This window comes from Saccopteryx leptura, chromosome 6, assembly GCF_036850995.1.
Source record: "Saccopteryx leptura isolate mSacLep1 chromosome 6, mSacLep1_pri_phased_curated, whole genome shotgun sequence".
In the NCBI taxonomy this organism is placed as follows: domain Eukaryota; kingdom Metazoa; phylum Chordata; class Mammalia; order Chiroptera; family Emballonuridae; genus Saccopteryx; species Saccopteryx leptura.
The window spans coordinates 69842415-69867391 of NC_089508.1; the positions used below are offsets into that span (position 1 = coordinate 69842415).

The window sequence follows — 24977 nt, forward strand, 5'->3', positions numbered from 1 at the left end:
AAATTTCCAACTCAAGACAGTGAATTGTTCTGAGATGCGGTCTTTGCTTCAACTTGTCTTAAAAATAAATGCAAGTCTTTGAGGATGTGCCCACCCTTCTCTAACTTTTAGAATAGCATACAGCTTCATGTATGCCTTCCCTCTCTCCTTCATTTCTCCTCCCCTCTTATATCAAATGGCTACATGAATTGAAAATAATCATGGGAAGATGATGTGGAGAAGGGACACTAGAAAAGTAGTGTATAATTAAATTTAATCGCTTCTATTTAGCACCTTCTTTGTCTATATGGAATCTTCATAGCAATATATTCTAACATTCTCTTTTGTTAATCACCAAATAATCTACCTCTATTCTTAAGATTCTTTGAACAAAGCACTTAATCAATATATCGTGAGATAATGTATTATATTTACCTGAAATTAATCTAACACAAGATTAAAGGCAATTCTTGCCTTTATATAAAGTATATATATATGCACAGTGTGTAATACACAGTAAAGGTTTAAATTATTTGTTCATACATTATTTAAAATTATTCTAATTTCTTTATAAAATGCATCTCAAATCACTTTGAAAATAGATTCAGAATTTGATTTCTCATTTTAACTTTTCATCTTTGATCTTAGTGTTTGAGTTGTATTCATTATTGCATCCTTTTTAATATTTTCAAATTATTCTTCACTTTGACTGACTTTTTTTTTTTTTTTTTTGTATTTTTCTGAAGCTGGAAACAGGGAGAGACAGTCAGACTCCTGCATGCGCCCGACCGGGATCCACCGGCACGCCCACCAGGGGGCCACGCTCTGCCCACCAGGGGGCGATGCTTTGCCCCTCTGGGGCGTCGCTCTGTCGAGACCAGAGCCACTCTAGTGCCTAGGGCAGAGGCCAAGGAGCCATCCCCAGAGCCCAGGCCATCCTTGCTCCAATGGAGCCTTGCTGCGGGAGGGGAAGAGAGAGACAGAGAGGAAGGAGAGGGGGAGGGGTGGAGAAGCAGATGGGCGCTTCCCCTGTGTGCCCTGGCCGGGAATTGAACCTGGGACTCCTGCACGCCAGGCCGACGCTCTACCACTGAGCCAACCGGCCAGGGCCGACTGACTTAATTTTTAACTTCTTAAGACTACAAGCATATTTGTATAGAGATTTTGAAATAATAGCATTTCTTCAACCTTTCGCTTAAAATTTCTGTCTGGATTTATTCTATTCTAAGGAGACCAACTCTCTTGCAGTTTCCAGAGTTGTTGTTAAACCACTATGGAATATCACATGTTACTTAATAATGCCCCTTGCTTGCTCTTAATGCTCTTAGTAAAAAAGTTATTTTGAAAAATATATTCTCTTCTTTTCAAAAACATTTGATATGAGTAGAAATTTCTTCTCTTCTTCTCCTCCCCATCCCCATCCCCATCACCATCACCACCATCATCATGATTATGATTTAATCATTTCAAAGTTGATATTAATTTTTTTTTGCAGGTCCTGACACTAAACTAATGCAGAACAGTGGTAAGACAAAGTTTAAAAGGACAAGCATTGATAGATTGATGAATACTCTAGTACTGTGGGTAAGTTACCATAAAAAGTTAGGCAATATCACTAGTCATTGTTATCTTAATATAGTTCTTATATTTTGCTGGAAATCCTTTCAGAAGTCTATATTCTTCTTCTGTAGTTTGTATTTGGGAATTTTACATATAGACCTCTACTTCTAGCTTATGATTTCTCAAATATCAGTAAGTAGAGTTTCTTTTTTTTCTTTTTTTTTCTTTTATTATGATTTTAATTTGTGTTTACATAGATTCAAGTGTCCCACTGAATATATCTCCTCCCACCCCCTTATTCCTTCTCGGCCCCCCCTATTTTCCTTCCCCCCAATGCCTTCCCCCTTCCCTCCAGGATTTGCTGTCCTGTTCTCTATAATGCTGTGTCATTATATATAATTTCATTAATCTCTTTCCCTTCTCTGATCCCATCTTCTCTTCTACTTTCCCTCTGGTCCCTTTGATCTTGCCTCTGCCTCTGTTCTGTTACTCAGCTCACATTGTTCATTGGATTCCTCAAATGAGTGAGGTCATATGGTATTTGTCTTTCTCTGCCTGGCTTATTTCACTTAGCATAATAGTCTCCAGGACCATACATGTTGTCGCAAAAGGTAAGATTTCTTTCTTCCTCAAGGCCACATCATATTCCATTGTGTATATATACCACAGCTTTTTAATCCACTTGTCCACTAATGGACACTTGGGCTGTTTCCAGATCTTGGCTATTGTAAACAATGCTGCAATAAACATGGGTTACATTTCTTCTTTTGAATCAGTGATTTGGTATTCATAGGATATATTCCTAAAAGTGGGATAGCTGGGTCAAAGGGCAGTTCCATTTTTAATTTTTGAGGAATTGCCGTACCGTTTTTCGCAGTGGCTGCACCAGTCTGCATTCCCCCAGCAGTGTAGGAGGGTTCCCTTTTCTCCACACCCTCTCCAGCACTTATTATGTGCTGTTTTGTTAATAAACGCCATTCTGACAGGTGTGATGTGGTATTTCATTGTGGTTTTAATTTGCATTTCTCTAATAATTAGTGATGTTGAACATTTTTTCATCTGCCTATTAGCCATCTGTATGTCCTCTTTGGAGTATTGTCTATTCATTTCTTTTGCCCATTTTTTGATTGAATTGTTTATCTTCCTGGTGTTGAGTTTTACAAGTTCTTTATAAATTTTGGTTATTAATCCTTTATTAGACATATTGGCGAATATACTCTCCCATTGTGCAGGTTGTCTTTTTATTTTATTAATGGTGTCTTTTGCTTTGCAAACGTTTTTCAGTTTCATATAGCCCCATTTGTTCATCCTGTCCTTTATTTCACTTGCCCATGGAGATTAATCAACAAAAATATTGCTATGAGAGATATTGAAGAGTTTACTGCCTATGTTTTCTTCCAAGATAATTATGGTTTCACAACTTACATTTAAGTCTTTAATCCATTTTGAGTTTACTTTTGTGAATGGTGTAAGTTGGTGATCCAGTTTCATTTTTTTGCAAGTACCTGTCCAATTTTCCCAACACCATTTGTTAAAGAGACTGTGTTTACACTATTGTATGCTCTACCTCCTTTGTCAAATATCAATTGTCCATATAGGTGTGAGTTTATTTTGGGGTTCTCTGTTCTGTTCCATTGATCTGTATGCCAGTTTATATGCCAGTACCAAGCTGTTTTGAGTATGATGGCTTTGTAGTATAGCTTGATATCAGGAAGTGTGATAACCCCCACTTTATTCTTCTTTTTCAGGATTGCTGAGGCTATTGGTGTTCTTTTTTGGTCCCATATAAATTTTTGGAATATTTGTTCTATATCTTTGAAGTATGTAATTAGTAATTTAATAGGAGCTGCTTTGAATTTATAGATTGATTTGGGTAATATAGAATTTAATGTTTATTCTTTCTATCCATGAACACTGTATATGCTTTCATTTGTTTGTATCTTCCTTGATTTCCTTTAACAGTGTTTTATAATTTTCTGAGTACAGGTCTTTAACCTCTTTGGTTAAATTTACTCCTAGGTATTTTATTTTTTTGTTGCAATAATGAAGGGGATTGTTTTCTTAATTTTTCTTTCAGACAGTTCATTGTTGGTTTATAAAAATGCCACTGATTTCTGAATATTGATTTTATATTCTGCCACCTTACTGAATTCATTTGTCAGGTCCACTAGTTTTTTGACTGAGACTTTAGGGTTTTCAATGGACAGTATCATATCATCAGCTAATAATGATAGTTTTACTTCTTTTCCAATTTGGATGCCTTTTATCCCTTCTTCTTTTTGATTGCTGTGGCTAGGACTTCCAGAACTATGCTGAATGAAAGTGGTGAAAGGGTGTACCCCTGCCTTCTTTCTGATCTTAAGGGGATTTCTTTTCATTTTTGCCCATTGATTAAGATATTGGCTTTGGGTTTGTCATTGATGGCCTTTATCATGTTGAGGTATGATCCCTATATCCCCACTTTGCTGAGAGTTTTGATCATAAATGGGTGCTGGATTTTATCAAATGCTTTTTCTGCATGTATTGATATTATCATGTGATTTTTATCCTTTCTTTTGTTTATGTGTTGAATCACATTGATTTGCAAATATTGTACCAGCCTTGTCTCCCTAGAATAAATCCCACCTGATCATGATGTATGATTTCTTTTCATGTATTGCTGGATCTGGTTTGCTAATATTTTGTTGAGAATTTTAGCATCTAAGTTTATCAGGGATATTGGTCTATAGTTTTCTTTCTTTGTAGTGTCTTTGCCTGATTTTGGAATCAGTATTATGCTTGCCTCATAAAAGGAGTTTGGAAGTCTTCCTTCCTCTTGAATGTTTTGAAATAGCTTGAGAAGGATAGGAGTTAGTTCTTCTTTGAATATTTGGTAAAATTCGCCGGTTAAGCCATCAGGCCCAGGGCTTTTGTTTGTTGGGAGTTTTTTGATAACTGTTTCAATCTCATTTTATGAAATTGGTCTGTTTAGGTTTTCTGAGTCTTCTATATTGATTTTTGAAAGATTATATGTTTCTAGGAATTTGTCCATTTTGCCTAAGTTGTCTAATTTTATGGCATACAGTTCTTCATAATATTTTCTTAAAATTCTTTGTATTTCTGCTGTGTCAGTTGTAACTTCTCCACTCTCATTTCCAATTTTATTTATTTGAGTCCTCTTTCTCTCTCTCTTTTTTTTGGTGATTCTAGTTAAAGGTTCTACAATTTTGTTTACCTTTTCAAAGAACCAGCTCTTGGTTTCATTGATTCTCTGTATTGTTTTTTAGCTTTTATGTAATTTATTTCCACTCTGTTTTTATTATTTCCTTCCTTCTGCTTCCTCTGGGTCTTACTTGCTGTTCTTTATCTAGTTCTTTTAGATGCAAGGTTAAATTGTTCATATCAGCTTTTTCTATCTTCTTAAGGTATGCTGTAGTGCTATGAACTTCCCTCTCAGGACTGCTTTTGCTATGTCCCATAAATTTTGAGTTGTTGTATGTTCATTTTCATTTGTTTCAAGGAAATTTTTTATCTCTTTCTTGATCTCAGTGTTAACCCATTCATTATTCAATAACATGCTATTTAGTTTCCAAGTGTTCGAGTGTTTTTCTGTTTTTCTATTGTAGTTGATTTCTAGTTTCATGCCATTGTGATCCAAGAAGATGCTTGATATGATTTCAATCTTTTTAAATTTGTTGAGACTCGTTTTGTGCTCTAGCAAGCGGTCTGTCCTAGAGAATGTACCATGAGCATTTGAAAAGAAGTATATTCTTTTTAGGGTGAAAGGTTCTGAAGATATCTATTAAATCCAGTTGATCTAGTGTGTCCTTTAAGTCTGCTGTTTCTTTGTTAATTTTCTTTCTTGAGGATCTATCCATTGTTGTTAGTGGGGTATTAAAATCCCCTACTATTATAGTATTGCTGTTGATCTTGCCCTTTATGTCCATCAAAATCTGCTTTATATATTTAGGTGCTCCTATATTATGTGCATAGATATTTATAATGGTTAACTCTTTCTGTTGGATTGCTCTCTTTATCATTATGTAGTGACCTTCTTTATCCCTTACTATAGCCTTTGTTTTAAAGTCTATTTTGTCAGATATAAGTATTGCTACTCCAGGTTTTTTTTCATTTCCATTTGCATGAAATATTTTTTTCATTCCTTTACTTTCAGTCTATGTGTATCTTTTGTTTTGAGGTGTGTCTCTTGAGACAGCATATGTATGGGTCTTATTTTTTTATCCACACAGCTACCCTATGTCTTTTGATTGGAGAATTTAATGCATTTACATTTAAGGCTATTATTGATGTGCAGTTGTTTATTGCCATTTTATTCTTTTAATCTACATTCCTATTTTACTAGATTCACCCCCCCCCCTTGTTCTGTTTACAACAGGCCCCTTAACATTTCTTGTAGCATTGGTTTGGTTGTAATTTGGTTGTAATGAATTCCTTGAGGGTTTTTTTTTTTTTTTGGTCTGGGAAGCTTTTTATTTCTCTTTCAATTTTAAATGATAGCCTTGCTGGATAGAAAAGTGTTGGTTGTAGGCTCTTGTTTTACATTACTTTGACTATTTCTTGTCATTCCCTTCTGGCCTCTACTGTTTCTGTTGAGAAGTCAGATGTCATCCTTATGGGGGCTCCTCTGTAGATAATAAACTGCTTTTCTCTTACAGCTTGTAGTTCTCTTCTTTTAATCTCTTAATTTTTGTATTTTAATTATGATGTGTTTTTGTGTTGGCCTCTTTAGGTTCATCCTTCATGGAACTCTCTGTGCTTTTTGAACTTATATCACTTTCTCCTTCATCAATTTAAGAAAGTTTTCAGCTATGATTTCTTCAATCAGATTCTCTATCCCTTGTTCTTTCTCTTCTCCTTCAGAAACCCCTATGATGTGGATGTTATTTCTCTTCATGTTGTCACAGAGCTCTCTTAGAGTTTCCTCAGACTTTTTGAGCCTCTTTTCTTTTTACTGCTCTGCTTCTGTGCTTTTGTTTATATTGTCCTCTAACTTGCTGATTCGATCCTCAGCTTCATTCATCCTGCTTTTATTCCTTCCATTGTGGTCTTTATTTCTGATATTGTTTTTGTCATTTCTGACTGGTTCTTTATTATTATTTCAATGTCCTTTTTTTATACCTGCTATCTCTTTATTTAGGTGCTCATTATGCGCATCCATTGTTGTCCAAGATCTTTGAGCATCCTAACAATCATTATTTTAAACTTGGCATCTGGTAATTTGGTTATTTCTGACTCATTCAAGTCTTTTTCTGGGAATTTCTCTTGATTCATTTGGGTTGCATTTCTCTGCCTTCTTATTTTGTCTGTGTATAAGAAGGGTGTGGTCACAGAAGTCCTATGGGTGTGGTCTGTTTGCAGGCCTGTCACCCACTTTGCCACCACTCCAGCATTTGGGTTCGGTTTTGCTGGTGCTTATCTGCTGCATTGTTCACTGCAATTTCCGCCTCACTGCCACAGGTGGGACTGTGTTCATGTGCCTGGGCTGCAAACCTTGGCTGGCCCAGCCTCCACACCTTCCCCGAGGGCGGGACTGTGTTTGTGTGCATGGCTGCAAGCCCTGGCTGGTCCGGCCTTTGCTCTGCCTAGCAGGTAGGACTGTGTTCACATGTTTGGGCTGCAAGCCCTGGCTGGTCCCCTGTGTCCACCCTCCTGCTGCAGGTGAGACTCCTCTCCTGCATCTGGGCTACAAGCCTTGGCCAGCCTCGACCTTTGGCCTTCCCCAGCGGGCAGGACTTCACTCTGCACCGGGCCATAAGCCCCAGCCCTGCGGACCGGCTGCGCTCCTGAGCTCAGCTGCAGATCTCAGCCAGTTCCCCAGCTTTTGCCTTGCCTTGTGGGCAGGACTGCAGGACAGGACTGCTCTCGCTTACCTGGTCTGCAGCCATGGATCGGAACTCTTTTGTGCACTCCTTCTGCCACTGCAGCTGCCCCCAGCTTCTGCTCCCTCCGGGCGGGACTGCACTTGAACTGGTCCTTAGTCGCTGCTGACCCTGGCTTTTGCCCTCTCCGAAGGGAACATGATTTCTCGTCCCATTGCCTCCCATCCTCCAGTGAGCACTCAGCGGTGTGGGGATGGTGATGCAGCTGAGACTTCAGCACTTGATACTGTATTCCTGAAGGTTCCCTGCTTCTAAGCGACTCTGCTTTCAGTGCAGTAAGAGAGCTTCTGTTTGGCTGGCAACCTGCTTCCCTTTGCTGGTATTGCTGGTTCCAGGAAAAATATTCACTTTAGATTTGGGGAGTGACAAAGCCAAGGGGTTAGGGTGGCTGTCCCTCAAAGTGTTTCTCCCTGTGCCTCCTAGATTATACTCTCTTCCTGCTACTCCAATCTTCTCATCTCTCCCCATACCCTGGAGCCCTGGGTGAGTGACTATGAAAGAGGTTTTCTATGCGGTCGTTTTAAGAAGAATCCTGGGTCTGAGAAATCTGTCTCTTTCTCGCAAACAGTATCCTGGCTTGTTTTGCTGCTAAATACTGTCCGTACGCCTCTTCTAGGCTCTGGGGCTTTAGGCTGGGGCTTTGTTCCTGGGGCCCAGGACCCTGCCCTCTCTGCTAAACTCACTTTCCACCACGTGAGTCCCTCTGGGCTGCCGTTCACTCCCAGGAGCTGGGCAGCCCTCTCCGTGTTTTTGCTTTTCCTAGCAGTCTCTGTGTGGCTTCTTCAGTGATCTGTGGTTAAAGAGTCCTCTTAGTTTAGTCCAAAGTTGGTTTTTCCAGATGATGGTTCTTACAATTAAGTTGTAATCCACTTCGGTTCTGGGAGGTGAAAGTTGGTATGTCCACCCACTCCATCGCCATCTTGCCGCCTCCTAAGTAGAGTTTTTTTTTTTTTTATTAGAGGTAGGTTAGCACTTATGAAGGCTTCATGGTCTTGTAAGCTCTCCATATTCCAAAGATTCATGTTTGAGCAATAAAATATTTAAAGTAGTCTGGTTCTTCCATCGTCTTACATTTGCTTATGTCCTCTCTACATAGCTTATGGACAAGACTGGTTTCCTCAGTGTGTGACCTGTTCAGTTACACAGGATTCTCACTGTGTAAGGCCTCACATTTGTAATTGACCTGCTGTTGCTATGTAGAATATTTTTTAAAAATTCTTAATAAATTTTGAACAAGGGAGTCACACATTTTCATTTTGCATTCAGCCCTGAAAATTATATATAAAATTCTACTTATGAATCCTCTGAGGCCTAAGTCATAGTTATCCTTACTGAAGGCTTTTACACCTCCTAGCCTATGGTAATCTCTTTCCTCTGAATTTTTTTCTTCTCTATTTTTTTTGAAATGATTTTCTTTACCACATATTTACTAAAAACAGGTATTCCTTGCTTCCTACCCTTTTTTCAGCTAATGTCATGCTACCTCAGGTTAGGGATCTGATTTTTCATGTAATGTTGCTTTGCCTTTTTATATAGGGTTAGATATCAGGACATTGACTTTGAAATATGAGAATGATAACTTTGAATCCTGTTCCTCAACTTGCCCCATCACAGACTCACAAACAATAATATAATCTGAGCTCAAATATATTTGTTTAACTGATATGTAATAGTGGGGCTCTGAATAAGGAAAGAAAGAAACAGACTCTTATTTGGGCACAAAGTATTGTCTAGGCTCTGTGTTTTACTTTCAGTATTATCCTCAGACCTGAACTTTTCTCCAGCTACACCTGTCTTCCTGCAGCAGATCCCTTGGGCTCTGGGAGACATGCCCAGAAAGAGTCTATGGCCCACCCCTAGAATTATTAATTTAAATGACCCTTAGCTCATTTCTAAGGTTTGCATGGGTATTGTGTATCTATTTACCACAGAGTAAAATTACTAGGTTGTGAAGCAGGGACTGTTCCAGTTTTTCGTACTAGGAAATTGGATGAGCCATTGGGGTATTAAAAGCCAATTCTGTCCTTAAGTTTAGGCACTTAATGCCAAATATCACCAATTTTACTGATATTAAAGTAATTTGATTCAATTACTTTGTAGTAACAGCCATTGAAAGAAAGAGGATACTGTGTGATATAAACTAGTAAGATTTGAGGGATTCACAACTCTACTTTTTGCTACATGGTTTTCTATTATACTAATATACTTTAACTCAACTTTCCCCAAACTTTGTCTTCTTTTTTTTTTTTTTTGGTTCTTTGTTTTTACAGAGACAGAGAGAGAGTCAGAGATAGGGATAGACAGGGACAGACAGATAGGAATGGAGAGATGAGAAGCATCAATCATTATCATTACACATTGCGACACCTTAGTTGTTCATTGATTGCTTTCTCATATGTGCCTTGACCACGGGCCTTCAGCAGACCAAGTAACCCCTTGCTTGAGCCAACGACCTTGGGTCCAAGCTGGTGAGCTTTTGCTCAAACCAGATGAGCCCGCGCTCAAGCTGGCGACCTCGGGGTCTCGAACTTGGGTCCTCTGCATCCCAGTCTGATGCTCTATCCACTGCACCACTGCTTGTTTAGGCCAAACTTAGTCTTCTTAATGTTCCTATTTTGTTTATGAGAGAAAAAAGAAGAAAGCAGTCCTAGAATATCTGACTCTTCTTTGAGGAGAAAGGAAATCAGAAGAAAATGCATTCTTTGTATCTTACCCCACTCCTCCCTCATCAGTGAGAGATCTCAGCTCCTATCACAGTGTCACATTTAACAGAGCCAAGTCCCCCCTTCCCCCCGCTCCCCCAAACACCATGTTCAGCTCTGGTCTTACCATGCTCACTGACTGTTCTTCCTGTTAAAAGCTAGAATTTTGGGCTCACGATGTTTTTCTATTTGCTGTTTTTCTATTTGCTAACCCTCCAAAATGTCTGCTTTGTTAATACTGGTACTAATCTCAATGTATAAGTCGGCTAATTTTTAGGTTGCTTCCTATATTTTTTCTTATTTCAGAAAGAAAGTATATACATCATGAAATCTTTTAATTAATCCTTATCTTTCTTATTGATCTTAAGTATTGTGTGGCTAAATCTGTAGTTGAAAGACTTGCCCAGTCTAGAACTGTTTTTTTATCATTGAAATTTTTTTCCTTTTGCTTTTGTGCCTTGGTGATTATATAACTTACCATTATCCAGAATATTTTGGAAAGGGGAACTGCTATTAATATTACACCTGGACAATCAATATGAACTCTTGTGACCAGAGCACATCAGGACATATAATCTTTACTTAACTTGCTTAAACATATGCACTCATTATAAATTGAGGAGTTAAAGTTACTAGCTTTGTGACTATGGACAAGTTATATAATATTTCTGTGTTTCTATTTTATTTTGTTTTGTTTCTAACCAGTAAAGTGTGAAAATGATTGTTTTTATCTTAGAGTAAATGGAAGAACTGAGCAAACATATGTAAAATATTTAGCTGAGTTTCCTATGTAATAATGTTATATTTTACTCACATGATTAATAATAAGTAAGAAGAGCTTTGCATATCTTGCTTTTCAAATGAGAATTTCTTGGAGTTAGAAGTGTAATTAGATTGCATCATCTGATATGACTAGTTTTGAGTTCAAGTTAACCTTAACAAGACTTTTATTCTCATTTCAGATTTTTGGGTTTCTGATATGCTTGGGAATTATTCTTGCAATAGGAAATTCAATCTGGGAGAACCAAGTTGGGGACCAATTCAGAACTTTCCTTTTCTGGAATGAAGAAGCAAAGAACTCTGTGTTCTCAGGGTTCTTAACATTCTGGTCATATATTATTATTCTCAATACAGTTGTACCCATTTCATTATATGTGAGGTAAGCTGAACGCTCATACTTTAGTGAGGCCATTTCATCAAAAGCTTTTGTTTTGTGCAATCACTTTTGTTTGTTTTAAAATCACAACAGTGAGATCAATGTCTTGCTCTGCTTATGATTGGCCGCATCTGTTACAAATGAAGCAACTAAGCTGGTTAATCTGTTTAACTTCGACATTTTCTTTTTTTCTTATTCTTTTTTACAGAGACAGAGAGAGAGTCAGAGAGAGGGATAGATAGGTACAGACATACAGGAACGGAGAGAGATGAGAAGCATCAATCATTAGTTTTTCGTTGCGACACCTTAGTTGTCCATTGATTGCTTTCTCATATGTGCCTTGACTGTGGGGCTACAGCAGACCAAGTAACCCCTTGCTTGAGCCAGCAACCTTGGGTCCTAGCTGGTGAGCTTTGCTCAAGTCAGATGAGCCTGCACCCAAGCTGACCATCTTGGGGTCTCAAACCTGGGTCCTCTACATCCCAGCCCGATGCTCTATCCACTGCACCACCACCTGGTCAGGCTCAACATTTTCAAACTACAATAAATGTATTTTATTTTCTTCTTCATTTGATTTGTTTTCTCATGAATCTTTTTCTTGGAATATGTGGACTATACTATAATATAATCTCATGCAACCTGATCAATTTGAATTGGGTTAATATTGGGTAAGAAATAAAAGAATAATGGGGAGGAGTCTATGGCGATGATTACTCCTTGCCACTCGTCTGGCTCCAGACACCTGGAGTCAGATCCTATTCTACACTTACTGGTTCTGTACCTTGGGCAAGTTAACTTACCTATAAATGCCTCAGTTTTCTCATTTTAAAAGTAGAGAAAATAATAGTATTGTCTGAGGAGTAAATAAACGTGTTAATGCTCTTAGGAGAATGCCTGACACATTTAAGAACTTAATGAATATTAATTTTTTCTATTATTATTTTTAATTATAAATACTCATTTATAATTAATGAATATAATTACTCATTATACTCCTGAAGGAGTTGAAATATAGTTGGTGGTGCTTAACCATTGTTAAACAAAAGTATGGTTCATAACTTCCACTACAACTTGATCTGCCATTTCTAGGTTTGGTCCTACAAACTAGAGCTAAGATGATCTTTCCCTGTCTCTTTTTTGCACGCTCTCTCTCTCTCTTTCTATATATATATTATATATATACACACACACACAAACACACACACCATACACACATATATATACATACATACACACATATATAGATACACATGCCTCTCTTTATATGTACATATATATGTGTACAGGTACATGTATGTGTGAGTGTGTGTGTTTGATAAATTGGCCCCAGAATCTGTACCTGAGACATTCTTAATCCCAATCCTACTAACCCCTAGCCGACAGTCCCAGAGATGCTGGAGCCAAGGAAAGAGTTGGCTGTTTGTCTTTCTTCATTACCGGTATTTTAACAATACACAAAATCACCAGTTCTAAATCTCCACTAATTTTTGTGAACTTCTTTTTCTCTCTTTCCAAAGTCTAGCTATGATGAAGCAAGGAAAGTTTAATGCACAAAATCCTCCCTTGTTTTAGATAGCAGTCAGGAAAATGAAATGTCAAGTTGTGGGAAATTGACTTGAAGTTGTGGCATGTGGCCATTGCACTACAAATTGCTTTGAGCCTTCTCTAACTGTGGGCTGAGTGGGCTCTGTTTAAACTGTATCCTACTGGCTCATCTTTGATTATGAGGACCGGTCAAGCTTATATCCAATATTAAGTCTGTAGTAAACCCCACTCTTTGCCAGAACAGCTATGGTCTGCTTTTATAGCTTTCCTATTATGTCCTAAATGAATAATAAATGCTCATAGTAGCTTACCATCAGTACCTGTGCAGTTGCATATGTCCTCATGAAGAAAACATATTCTCTATACACTCTTTCTTTGAAGTGCGCTGTAATTTTTCACTTACTGGTTTGAGGGTTTGTTTTTATTTTAAGAACTAGGTTACATTCCCAGGTTAGCATTCCTTTTCCTTCTAATGTGTCCTCTGCAGTGGCCGAAAGAAGATCTGTCTGTAATAGTCCAAACCCAGGTTCTAGTCTTGGCACTGCCACTAATAATGGTGTGACCTTGAAGGAAGCACTTGGTTTCTCTGTGTGTTAGTTTGCCTGTCAAATATGTGCTGCTCAGTAAAATGAGGAGATTAAAATAATTGATTTCTGAGTGTCTTTCTGCTCCAAATAATATCATTTTCCCTTTAGATAGCATTTTATGTATTATCTAAATTGCTTTCACATACTTTGTCATTTATATTTCCAAACACTCTTAGGAAGTAGTTATTGCTGAACTTTTTTAAAAAATGAGATGATTCATTCAAGATCATGGAGCTGGTTAGGGACAGAATCAAAAATCAAATCCAAGTTTCTGACACCTGACACAGTTTTTTTTCCCTCTATGCCTAAGCTGTGTATGATTTAATAATCAGAGAAGATATGAAAAGAGAAAAAGAGGCCGGAATTCTCTGTGTGTTGTAAAACATCATATTGACAAAGATGAACATAAATTTTATCTCACTAGTGATTCTAATCTCAGCTTGAGGGGAAAATCCTGAAGCATTTCAGGTGGCTTGGTCTTCAAGGCTGAGATGTAGAAAAGGAGAACTCCTAGCTATTTCTGTTTGGAGGGAAAAAGGCCTTCACCAGAAGCTTCTGTTGGGCTTTTGACTAGGTACCAAGGATAAATTAGTTCCATATGTCACTTGAGAATAAAAGTGCAGAATTTACTTTGAATGGTTAACAATTATTACACGTGAGCAAAGGACATTGATTGTGGTAAGATATTTCCACGATGTCAATTTGTTTATCTGTAGTGTTAAACATATCCAGCTACATTTTTAAAATTCATCAATTTAAAATATGCTGCCATTGTACTCCCAAGGAATTACCTTTTGAATATTTTTTTTTTCAAAGCTTGTTTTATCACCAAGTGGGGAGTATCATAAGCCCTGCTCTTTGACATCCAGGCAGAAAACACTAAGCGGCTTGATTATGCCAACTCTGAACACTTGTTTTCTTTTCTCTAGTCTAAAACAAAAGGCTGAATGTTCTACTCTCTTAAATCCTTTTTTCCCCAAACAAAAAGGAGATGCTTTCACTCTACAAACTATTTTATGGTCTAAGAATGCAAATTACTTTAGAATACTTTCATTGGCTTGTACTGCAACACAGAAAGATCCAATTCTGTTCCATTCATTTTGCCTTGAGTTTTCAGGGAGCTACTTTACTTTGAAATAAGTGAAATCTTCAATCAGTTTGTACAGTTACCAGCATAATGCTATTCTTACGGCATTTTTAAGGTCAGGTTTGCATTGGCTTTACTAAATGCCAATAGTCTTGGCTCTGTGGTTAATTATTTATGTGAACTGGGGTTAGTCACTTAACCACTGTTAATGTCTTTATTAATAAAATTAGTGAATAAAGAGTCAGGATTTATTCATGCAATGCCAAATGACTGCCTATGACAGGTAAGGCACTGTACCTGGTACATGTGCATTGATGCTTTTTGAGTGATGGAAGGAGGAAAACAAAGCTGAATTGGAACAGCTACTGAGGAACTTATAAGGAAGTGTGCGTGTGGAATGCATTGGTAGTGGATACAGAATAGTGAAACCATAACAGAAAAATATATAAATAAATATATTCAGAGTATGACATTTATTTTCATATCATATGATTCTACAGAGTCATAATGTACCTTTCAGTTTGGGTGAAGAAAAAGCTGCTACCATTTTAAATGGTTAGAAAATGAACTGGAACCATACCACTTTTAGGAAGGAAGTGTAGATATATCATGAAGTTATAGGACTAGAAGCATAGAATTTAATACCCAGGAAGCACTTGAGTGTCCTTATGAGTCTTCAAAGAGACAAGTATTCAGGGATAGTGTAACAGGCCACTGTGAACTTGCTCATTCTACAGTTGAAAAAACAAAAGCTTAATTCCCTTTAAGATCAGAAACAGGCTCTGGGTCCTTGCTGTTACCATTACTATTTTGCACTGCTTTGGAGGCCCTTTTTAATATAGTAAGACATGTGACTTAAATATCAATGAACCAAATGAGACATAAAACTAAAACTGAATAAACCTATTAGAAAAGAAGAGTATAGACAATGTGATTACAATTCTAGAATATCCAAAAGAATGATTCTGTAAAACTCTAAGATATTAAAGGAAATGCCAGATTTTGTCACATAATCACATTTTTAATATTAAAATTTTTTGAAATAAAAAATCCTGTAAGCCAATAACAATTTAAGAAATTATCCTATCAGTAAAAAGATATAATGTCCAGAGCACGCTTATCACGTTATGGTGTGGGCGTCTGAAAAACAAAGCAAAACAAGACTAAACTAAAATTCTTTTCCAATAGAGGTACTTCTCAAAATTAAATTTCTGAAAGACTTATCCTTCTTGAAGTTGTTTCAAGCATTATAAGAAAATCAATTCTTTTAAAAATAACTCAGAGTCTAGCATAGACAATAAAAATTCCAAGTAAGTTTTATGAGAAAGCCGATACATTGATTCTAAAGTTCATTTAGATGAATATGTTAATCTTATCAGAAAGAATAAATAAGAATTTTTAAACTGACCAGGTGGGGGCGCAGTGGATAGAGCATCAGACTGAGATGTGGAAGACCTAGGTTTGAAACCCCGAAGTTGCCAGCTTAAGTGTGGGCTTATAAGCTTGAGTATGAGATTATAGACATGATTCCATGGTCACTGGCTTGTAGCCCAAGGTCTGTGGGTTGAGCCCAAGGTCGCTGGCTTGAGCAAGGGGTCACTCAGTCTGCAGACCCCCCGCCCTGTCAAGGCACATATGAGAAAGCAACCAATGAACAATTAAAGAGACTAAGGAGCCACAATGAAGAATTGATGCTTCTCATTTCTCTCCCATCTTGTCTGTCTGTCCCTCTCTCTGTCTCTCTATGTCACAAAAAAAATTTTTTTTAAAAAAAGAAGAGAACAAATGTTCTCTTATCTCTTCCTAGATATTGCCAAATTTTATAAAGCTACAATAGTAAAAACAAGCGATACATTAAGTCACATATTAAAGATCAAAATTAAAATTCTGAAAAAGATTCTAGTGAGGAAAGTAATTTACATGTGACATGGAAGCAGCCCATCATATTAGAGGAAAGGGTTTGTTGTTAAGCAAATGGTGATTTCAATCTTTCTGTTGTAAAAAGTGAGATTAACTCTTCATATGTACATCATACTTCAGAAAATCCTGATTAGGATAAAGAATTAAATGTAGCCTGACCAGGCAGTGGCACAGTAGATAGAGCATCAGATTGGGATGTGAAAGACCTAGGTTCGAAACCCTGAGGTCACCTGCTTGAACACAGGCTCATCTGGCTTGAGTGTGGGCTCACCAACTTAGGTATGGGGTCACTGGCTTGAGCGTGGGATCATAGACATGACCCTATGATTGCTTGCTAGAGCCCAAAGGTCGCTGGCTTGAGCCCAATGTCATTGGCTTGAACCCAAGGAGAACAACTAAGGCGCTGCAATAAAGACTGATGCTTCTCATCTCTCTCCCTTCCTGTCTGTCTGTTCCTATCTGTCTCTCTCTCTCTGTCTCTGTAAAAAAAAAAAAATTAAATGTGGAAAAAATTAATAAAGAGATCAGCGAATAATATAGATATCTGTATGTATAATCTTTGGCACAGGGAGGATTTATCTAAGCAAACTCCTAAAACAGAAACTATAAACTATGGATAAATTTGTTCAATTAAAAAGGGAAAGCTTCTGTATTTTAAAAATAGTGGAAATAAAATTAAAAGACAAATGATAAATTGGGTTTATTTGCAAAATGTATATATATATATATCAACAAATAAATAAGAAATACACTAACATCTTAATAGAAAAAATAAAAGAAGGCAGATAACAGAATTAGATAATTTCCTGAAGAAAATGACTGGCCAGTAAAATCTGAAACAAATATTTCACACACTGAAAAAAACTGCAGTAAACAGTAATTAGATGCATTTGACTTGGCATCTAGTCAATTTTCAATAATCTAATGATAAAATTTACATTATTATAACCGTTTTGGAAATTGATTTGGCCTCATGTATAAAAAAGATTGAAAAAGTGTTATACATTTGGCCACAGAAATTTCACTTGCAGAGGTGGAAAGTCATAAATCACCACTAAATCATAAGACAGTGCTCTTGTCCTAGTAAATGGGCAGAGTAATATGACAGCACACCTGTTTCCACCCAGTATCTATTATGGTTTTTTCCGTGCTTCATGGAGATATACTTTCTACTTCTTTTGGCAAAGCGAAGCCACATCAATAAAGTCCTAAACTACATATTTTTTTAGATCAGGCATCTGACAAACATCTTTAATAATAGTCAGTTTCTCCTAAGATATAAAAGAGATGCCAACTAATATGTAACACAAAAAAATCTCTACTGGGCCTGTTTAATGTAAATCGAGATCCATGAAATGTCCACATAAAGCATTATGCCAAGCCAGACTGTATGACTTAAGAAGGTTTAAGAAACAGACTCTTCTGAGATGCTTCTGAAGGTCACTAGGGCCTAGGGACAGAGCATCTACATTTTCTTCTAAACCCTGAAGACTTTGGCAGTTCTTACTTGGCAAAGCTTTGTATGATATGTCCTAAAATTGATAGAGTATTTCTTTTTTCCCTCCCCATTTTAATGGATAAAAGTATGGAAGTAATCCGTCTGGGACACAGTTATTTTATAAACTGGGATCGGAAGATGTATTACTCTGGGAAAGCTACGCCTGCAGAAGCTCGAACGACCACACTGAATGAGGAGCTGGGCCAGATTGAATATGTTTTCTCCGACAAAACGGGCACCCTCACGCAAAACATCATGACTTTTAAAAAATGTTCCATCAATGGGAGACTCTACGGTAAGGGAAACAATTCTTTTTAAAAAAGTGATATTGGTAATGATCCCTGAAAAACTAAGCAAGCCTATTTTAAAAATTTTATTTAGAAACCCAAACTTGCTGCTTTCTTGTTAATATTGGCACCACTGGCATCTACTGTAATATAGTGCTTAGCACATAATAAACACTCACTAAATATTAGTGGAATGAATGTTGAAGAATTTGGATGAAACTGGATTTATTACCATTCATGGGTAGAGAAAGGACTTAGATGTGATACTGCCTGAAGTTCCTCCATTCAGTGTTCCAACTCTGATTCTGCTCTGTGGTACTTAAGAGACCACAGGACAAGTTCTCGGTCATGTTTTATACTTGCTTCTCATCAGCTCTGCAATTGATGTTAGTGCCGGTGTTTGTGACCATTTACTATTCATTCCTGAGAATTCAGGCTGTAGAGGGCTACTCTGAGTGGCCAGACAAGCAAGTTCATCAATATGCAGTTCCTGATTGTATGATTTTGTCGGGACACCAGCTCTCGATGTGGACTTCAAGCATTCTATTTATAGGTGAACTCTGTCACCCAGTCTTTGTCCACTTAACATACAATTCCTTCTGCTGAGAGTGTGGAAGCTCTGCAGGTTTCTGCCAGGTTCCCCTGGAACTCTCACTTCTCTGGATTCTGAGTGTCCAGTTTCTCCACACAGAAATCTCAGGAAGTAAAGGAAGTCCAAGAAGATGGGACACTTCGCATACTCCTGAATATTTTAAAGCAAGATTTGACCTTGAACAAAAAAACTAAGAATACAAAAAATTGATTTTTTATACCTCTCCTGTCTCTTGACCTCCCTCTTCCAACATATTCCTGGAACCCATGGTCACCATGGTTTCCTCATCTCTCCTTTGTCTCCATGGTTTCTCCATCTCTCCTTTCTCTGGTAGTGGACCAGTTGGTTTTCAACCTGGGCTCCTATAAGGTCTCACTTACACTGTGCGTTTTGTATATCGCTATCATAATAACCAGTAAATAGAACCTTTCCTTAAAAAGTTATTTTGGGCATTATTTTTAAGTGCTTTCTAAAAATATCACCTCAACCCAAAGAGTGGTTTAAATTGGAAAATTTTAGAGTATTGGAGATATATTGAATTTGGGAGACCTTTGGAATTATTTTACTATGACATAATTTAATAATAAAGTAATAAGTTGCATCTATAAAATTATGCTAAGAAAATTATCAGACATGTGGACCAAGATTTGTTTGTAGAGCTGTTTGTCACAAGGATATTTTTAGAGAAAGCCTTTGATTTTTACAAAGTATATATCCCAAGATCTTTGAAAATCTCCAAACTCCCAAGTCTTATGATAGATTATAATTTCCTTCATAAACTGTGGGAAAGTAACTAAAATATTTAAATAATTTCTTTAAACCCTTAATTTATATGCCATAATAATTTATAATACATTGATAATGTCATTAAAATACATTTTTATTAAAACACTCAGAATATTTCAGAGTACCTTCTTCCTGTTTTTATACATGTTGGTTTCATTTATATCATAAATTCAGGCTTTGGGAAATTTTGACATTCCAGTCTGATTTATCTAAATCTTCTGTTTGCTGGCTCAGAAGTATTATTTTTCTTAGACCTCTTTAATTTTTCTTCACTCCAATCACAGCCTTAAAAATGAGCTCTCTTTGTGGGGGGGACCATTTTACACAAAGACATAGTTTCATTTTGTTTTTATCATTTATTAGAATTATTGCAGCATATGGGGTAATGATTGGAACATAAGCTCATGGAGAGTAAGATTTAAATTCCATAAGTTTGGTTAGGTTTATTTGCTAGCTAAGGGACTCCTACTAGTAGCCACACAGCATCTCAGATGGAGACCTGAGCCCCAGAAAAAAACAACAAATAACTGTTGATTAAGTGTTTTTTTGTCACAACACCATATGATGAAAAGAGACTTAGGTTCAAAAATCCACTATGCTGTCTTTACAATTTTACCTTAGTCATGTTACTTTGAACTTATTTCTTTGGTTCACTCAAACAGGAATAAAAATCTTCATCTGGCAAGTTTGTCATAAAGATTAGTGATAATGTAAGTGCCTGGTGCAGAATTGATGCAAATAATTGTATTATTATTACAAGAATTATAATCCTGGCAAGTAATATTAAACCTTCCAATGCCAAGCAAAAACTAGAAAAATCTTAAAGGCCTCCAGATAGGATAAAATAAATTATGCTACATGGACTGTCATACACCATTCAAAATTAGATTCACAAAGAATTTTTAATGGCAGGAGGAATTCTTACACTGTCAGGAATTGAAAAAAGAACAGGAAGCAGACACTTATGAATAGTATGGTAAATATATGTACACACACAAACAGATACACAAAACACACACACATATATAATTAACTTGAAAACAACACTCTAAAAATATTGGTTGTGTCTGGGTGGTGTCGATATTAACAATTTTTATTTTCTTCTATAAATGTCCTGTATTTTATAATGTAGCTATAAGAATCATTTATTGCTTCATACTAAGAAATTAATGTAGCTATAAGAATCACATATTGCTTCATACTAAGAAATGTTCTTCTTAAATATCTGGCACATATGTGGTTTTGTGCTATGCCTTCAGAAGGCACTGACATTGTTTAAAGTTTTTATGCTCATCTGACCTGCATGTTACACAGATGTATCTGGCCCCAGTCAAAATAGACAGAGGTACTTGCCAAGCTCTAACATTAGTGAGAATCGGTCTGTATCAGATATAATTTTGGAGTCCTCAACAGTGGAGATAAAGTAGAATACAAAATTTGCCTCTTACAAACATCATAGATAATGTAATGACAGTATGATAATTTCAGAAAAATAGGATAGCAAGTTTTATATTTTGTTTAAATGCATACTGAATGTTAGCTCTACCTTGGCCAAACATGGATGTCTCTCTGTGTAGATTGCCATGTCTAGGTTACAATTTGAAAACACTCTTTAAAAAAATCTACACTTGAACTCATATTGCCATCCAGTAGTGATGCTTTAATAAATAAGTGTATTGCTTAAGACTGAATGTCTAAATCTAGTTTCAATTTATCTTTAATTCTCAATTTTTGTTTGGCAGGTGAAGTGTATGATGACCTGGGTCAGAAGACAGACATAACTAAGGTGTGGAGGTGATAAAATATCATTCTTACTTTTAATTTCAACTTGTGCAAGATTTTAAAAAATGATGAGTTCATAGACGCCTGATTTCCACTATGACCAGATGAGATATATAAAATTAAACAAATAGATTCAGATAGTTCAAAATTCCTTCCTGTACAGGTTCCTCAACCACAAAGTTCCCACTGTTTTTTTTAAATTTTTGAGATATTTATGTCTATACAAGCAAATATATTTCTCCATTTTTTAATGGTAGCATAGATATTTTGTTCTGCAACTTTCTTTCTCAACAATATGTCTAAGAGATTTTTCTAGATCAGTTTAAAAAAGTGCTCCTTTATTTTTTTAAATGACGGAATAGTATTTTGTTATATTGATGTTCTATAATTTATGTAAAGAGACACTATTGGACATTCAAGATATTTTCAATATTTTATTAGTAGAGGAAATGCAGCAAAAAAACCAGTGCATATCTATGCTGTTTCACAAGGATCCTATAATCTCTAACAAGTTTTATTTTTAGAAGTGAAGTAATTTGATAAATATTGCCAGATTATCCTTTATAGAATTTATATCAATTTACCTCCCACAAATACCCTCACCAACACAATATTTTATCAAAATTTTTGATCATTGACAAACTATGTAAAAACAGTATATCTATTGATAAATGGTTCTAATTTTGATTTCTCTTATTACAAGTGAGGTTGAACATCTTTTCAAACTTTCAATAGTCTATTGTGTTTTCCTTTCTGTGAACTTCTGCTTTATAATTTTTTAAATTTATTTATTAAATTTAATGCAGTGACATTGATAAATCAGGGTACATATGTTGAGAGAAAACATCTCTAGATTATTTTGACATTTGATTGTGCTGTATACCACTCCCCCAAAGTTAAATTGTCTTCTGTCACCTTCTATCTGGTTTTCTTTGTGCCCCTCCTCTCCCCCAACCCCTCTCTCCTTCTTCACCCCATCCCCCCTCCCCCCACTCCCCACCCCTGTTGCCATCACATTCTTGTTCATGTCTCTGAGTCTCATTTTTATGTCCCTTCTATGTATGGATTCATATAGTTCTTAGTTTTTTTTCTGATTTACTTATTTCACTTCGTATAATGTTATCAAGGTCCATCCATGTTATTGTAAATGATCTGATGTCATCATTTCTTATGGCTGAGTAGTATTCCATAGTATATATGTACCAAAGCTTTTTAATCCACTCGTCCTCTGATGGACACTTGGGTGATTTAATAGATATCTTCAGAACCTTTCACCCTAAAGCAGTGCTTTATAATTTTTTACCCACTTTTCTATTGGATTATCATCTGTCCATGGTTTCTGAGAATGAATGTCACTTGTTAAATTAATTTATTTTTCTATGAACTACTAGACTCTGTTTGCTAATGCTTTATTTAGCTATGTACACTGTATTTGTAAGATACATCAGTCCCCAATGTTAATTTTGAGGGTATTGTTTGCTTTGCTACCAATGTTGTATTTGCTTCAGAAACAATGTTTTTTCCTTATTTTAATATTTTGTAGGAAAATTTATATAACATCAAAATGATCTGTGCCTTTAAGTTTTTCACAGAATTCTCCTGTAAAATCATGTAAACCTGGTGCTGTTGAGGTGGTAGCTCTTTGATAATCCTATCATCTTTTCTATACTAGTTATGTGTTTATAATTTCTATGTCTTAGGCTCTAGCCAGTTGGCTCAGTGATAGAGCATTGGCCCGGCATATGGATGTCCCAGGTTCAGTTCCTGGTCAGGGCACACAAGATAAGTGCTCATCTACTTCTCCACCCGGCCCCTCTTGCTTCTCTCTCTTTCTCTCCCCCTCTTGCAGCCATAACTCAGTTGGAGCAAGTGGCCACAAGTGCTAAGGATGGCTCTATGGCTTCCACCTCAGGAGTTAAGAAGAGCTCAATTGCTGAGCAACGGAGCAATGCCCCAGATGGCAGAGCATCACACCCTAGTGCATTTGCTGGGTGGATCCTGGTCAAGGTGCATATGGGAGTCTATCTCTGCCTCCCCTCTTGTTACTGAATTAAAAAAAAAAAGAATTTTTATGTCTTCTAGAATGGTTTGGGACATTATATTTTCCTAGAATATTTTTCAATTTGATAGGATTTTCAGATTTATTTGTAAAGAGTTGAGCCAAGAGATCTCTTATTATTCTTTTAATTTCTTCTTTATCAGTAGATATTTATTTTCCTCATTTTTTATTTTTTGATTATGATTTTGTTTTTCTTTATTATGTTAGAAACTTGCCACCTTGTCTCACAAAAAAGTACAGATTTTGAACTTATTTATTATTTACATTCTCTTTTCTTGTGTTTTAATCAGTAAATTCTTCTTTTATCTTTATTAATGCCTTCTTCACTCTTAAGATTTCTTCTTTTTTTAAAAATTCTATTTAAAAAATTAAATTTAACAGGACCACATTGATCAACAAGAGTATATAAGTTGTAGGTAAACATTTCTATAGCATTTGAACCATTGATTATGTTGTATACCCATCACCCAAAGTCAAATAATTTTTTGTCATCGTATATTTGCTCCTCTTTATATCCTTCTCCCCACCCCCTACTCCTACCCCCTTCTCCTATGTCCCACTCCCCCTGGTAACCACTTCACTTTTATCTATGTCCATGAGTCTCAGTTTCATATTCCACCTATGTGTGAAATCATACAGTTCTTAGCTTTGTCTGATTTACTTATTTCATTCAATATAATATTCTCAAGTTCCATCCATGTTGTCATAAATGGCACTATGTCATCATTTCTTATGACTGAGTAGTATTCCATTGTATATATGTACCACATCTTCTTTATCCAATCCTCTATTGAGGGACACTTTGGTTGTTTTCCATGTCTTGGCCACTGTGGATAATGCTGCGATGAACATAGGTGTGTGTGTGTCTTTATATACCAATGTTTTTGAGTTTTGGGGATAGATCCCCAGTAGAGAGATTGCTGGGTCATATGGTAGTTATATTCTTAATGTTTTAAGGACCCACAATACTTTCTTCCATAATGGTTGTATTATTTTGCATCCCCACCAGCAGTGAATGAGGGTTCCTTTTTCTCCACAGCCTCTCCAACACTTGTTGTTACCTACCTGTCTTGTTGATCATAGCCAATTGAATAGGTGTGAGGTGGTATCTCATTGTATTTTTGATTTGCATTTCTCAAATAGCTACAGAAGATGAGCATTTTTTTCATATATATGTTGGCCATTGTATGCCATCTTGGGAGAAGTGTCTGTTCAAGTCCTGTCCCCATTTTTTTTTTTGTATTTTTCTGAAGTTGGAAACGGGGAGAGACAGTCAGACAGACTCCCGCATGCACCCGGCCAGGATCCACCTGGCACGCCCACCAGGGGCGATGCTCTGCCCACCAGGGGGCGTCGCTCTGCCGTGACCAGAGCCACTCTAGCGCCTGGGGCAGAGGCCAAGGAGCCATCCCCAGCGCCCGGGCCATCTTTGCTCCAATGGAGCCTTGGCTGCGGGAGGGGAAGAAAGAGATAGAGAGGAAGGAGGGGGGGGTTAGAGAAGCAAATGGGCGCTTCTCCTATGTGCCCTGGCCGGGAATCGAACCCGGGTCCCCCGCAC

General features: G+C 36.7%; 1 protein-coding gene across 2 annotated transcripts in view; it reads left to right on the forward strand.

Annotated features, from left to right (window-relative positions):
• Window positions 1-24977, forward strand: part of ATP8B4 (ATPase phospholipid transporting 8B4 (putative)) — a 268241-nt gene that overhangs the window by 136681 nt on the left and 106583 nt on the right. For both annotated transcript variants that reach the window (XM_066388296.1, XM_066388297.1), the window contains 4 exons: window positions 1475-1563; window positions 11083-11279; window positions 18000-18208; window positions 21321-21364. In XM_066388296.1, the coding sequence (XP_066244393.1) occupies window positions 1475-1563; window positions 11083-11279; window positions 18000-18208; window positions 21321-21364 (539 nt within the window). The remainder of the gene's footprint in view (window positions 1-1474; window positions 1564-11082; window positions 11280-17999; window positions 18209-21320; window positions 21365-24977) is intronic.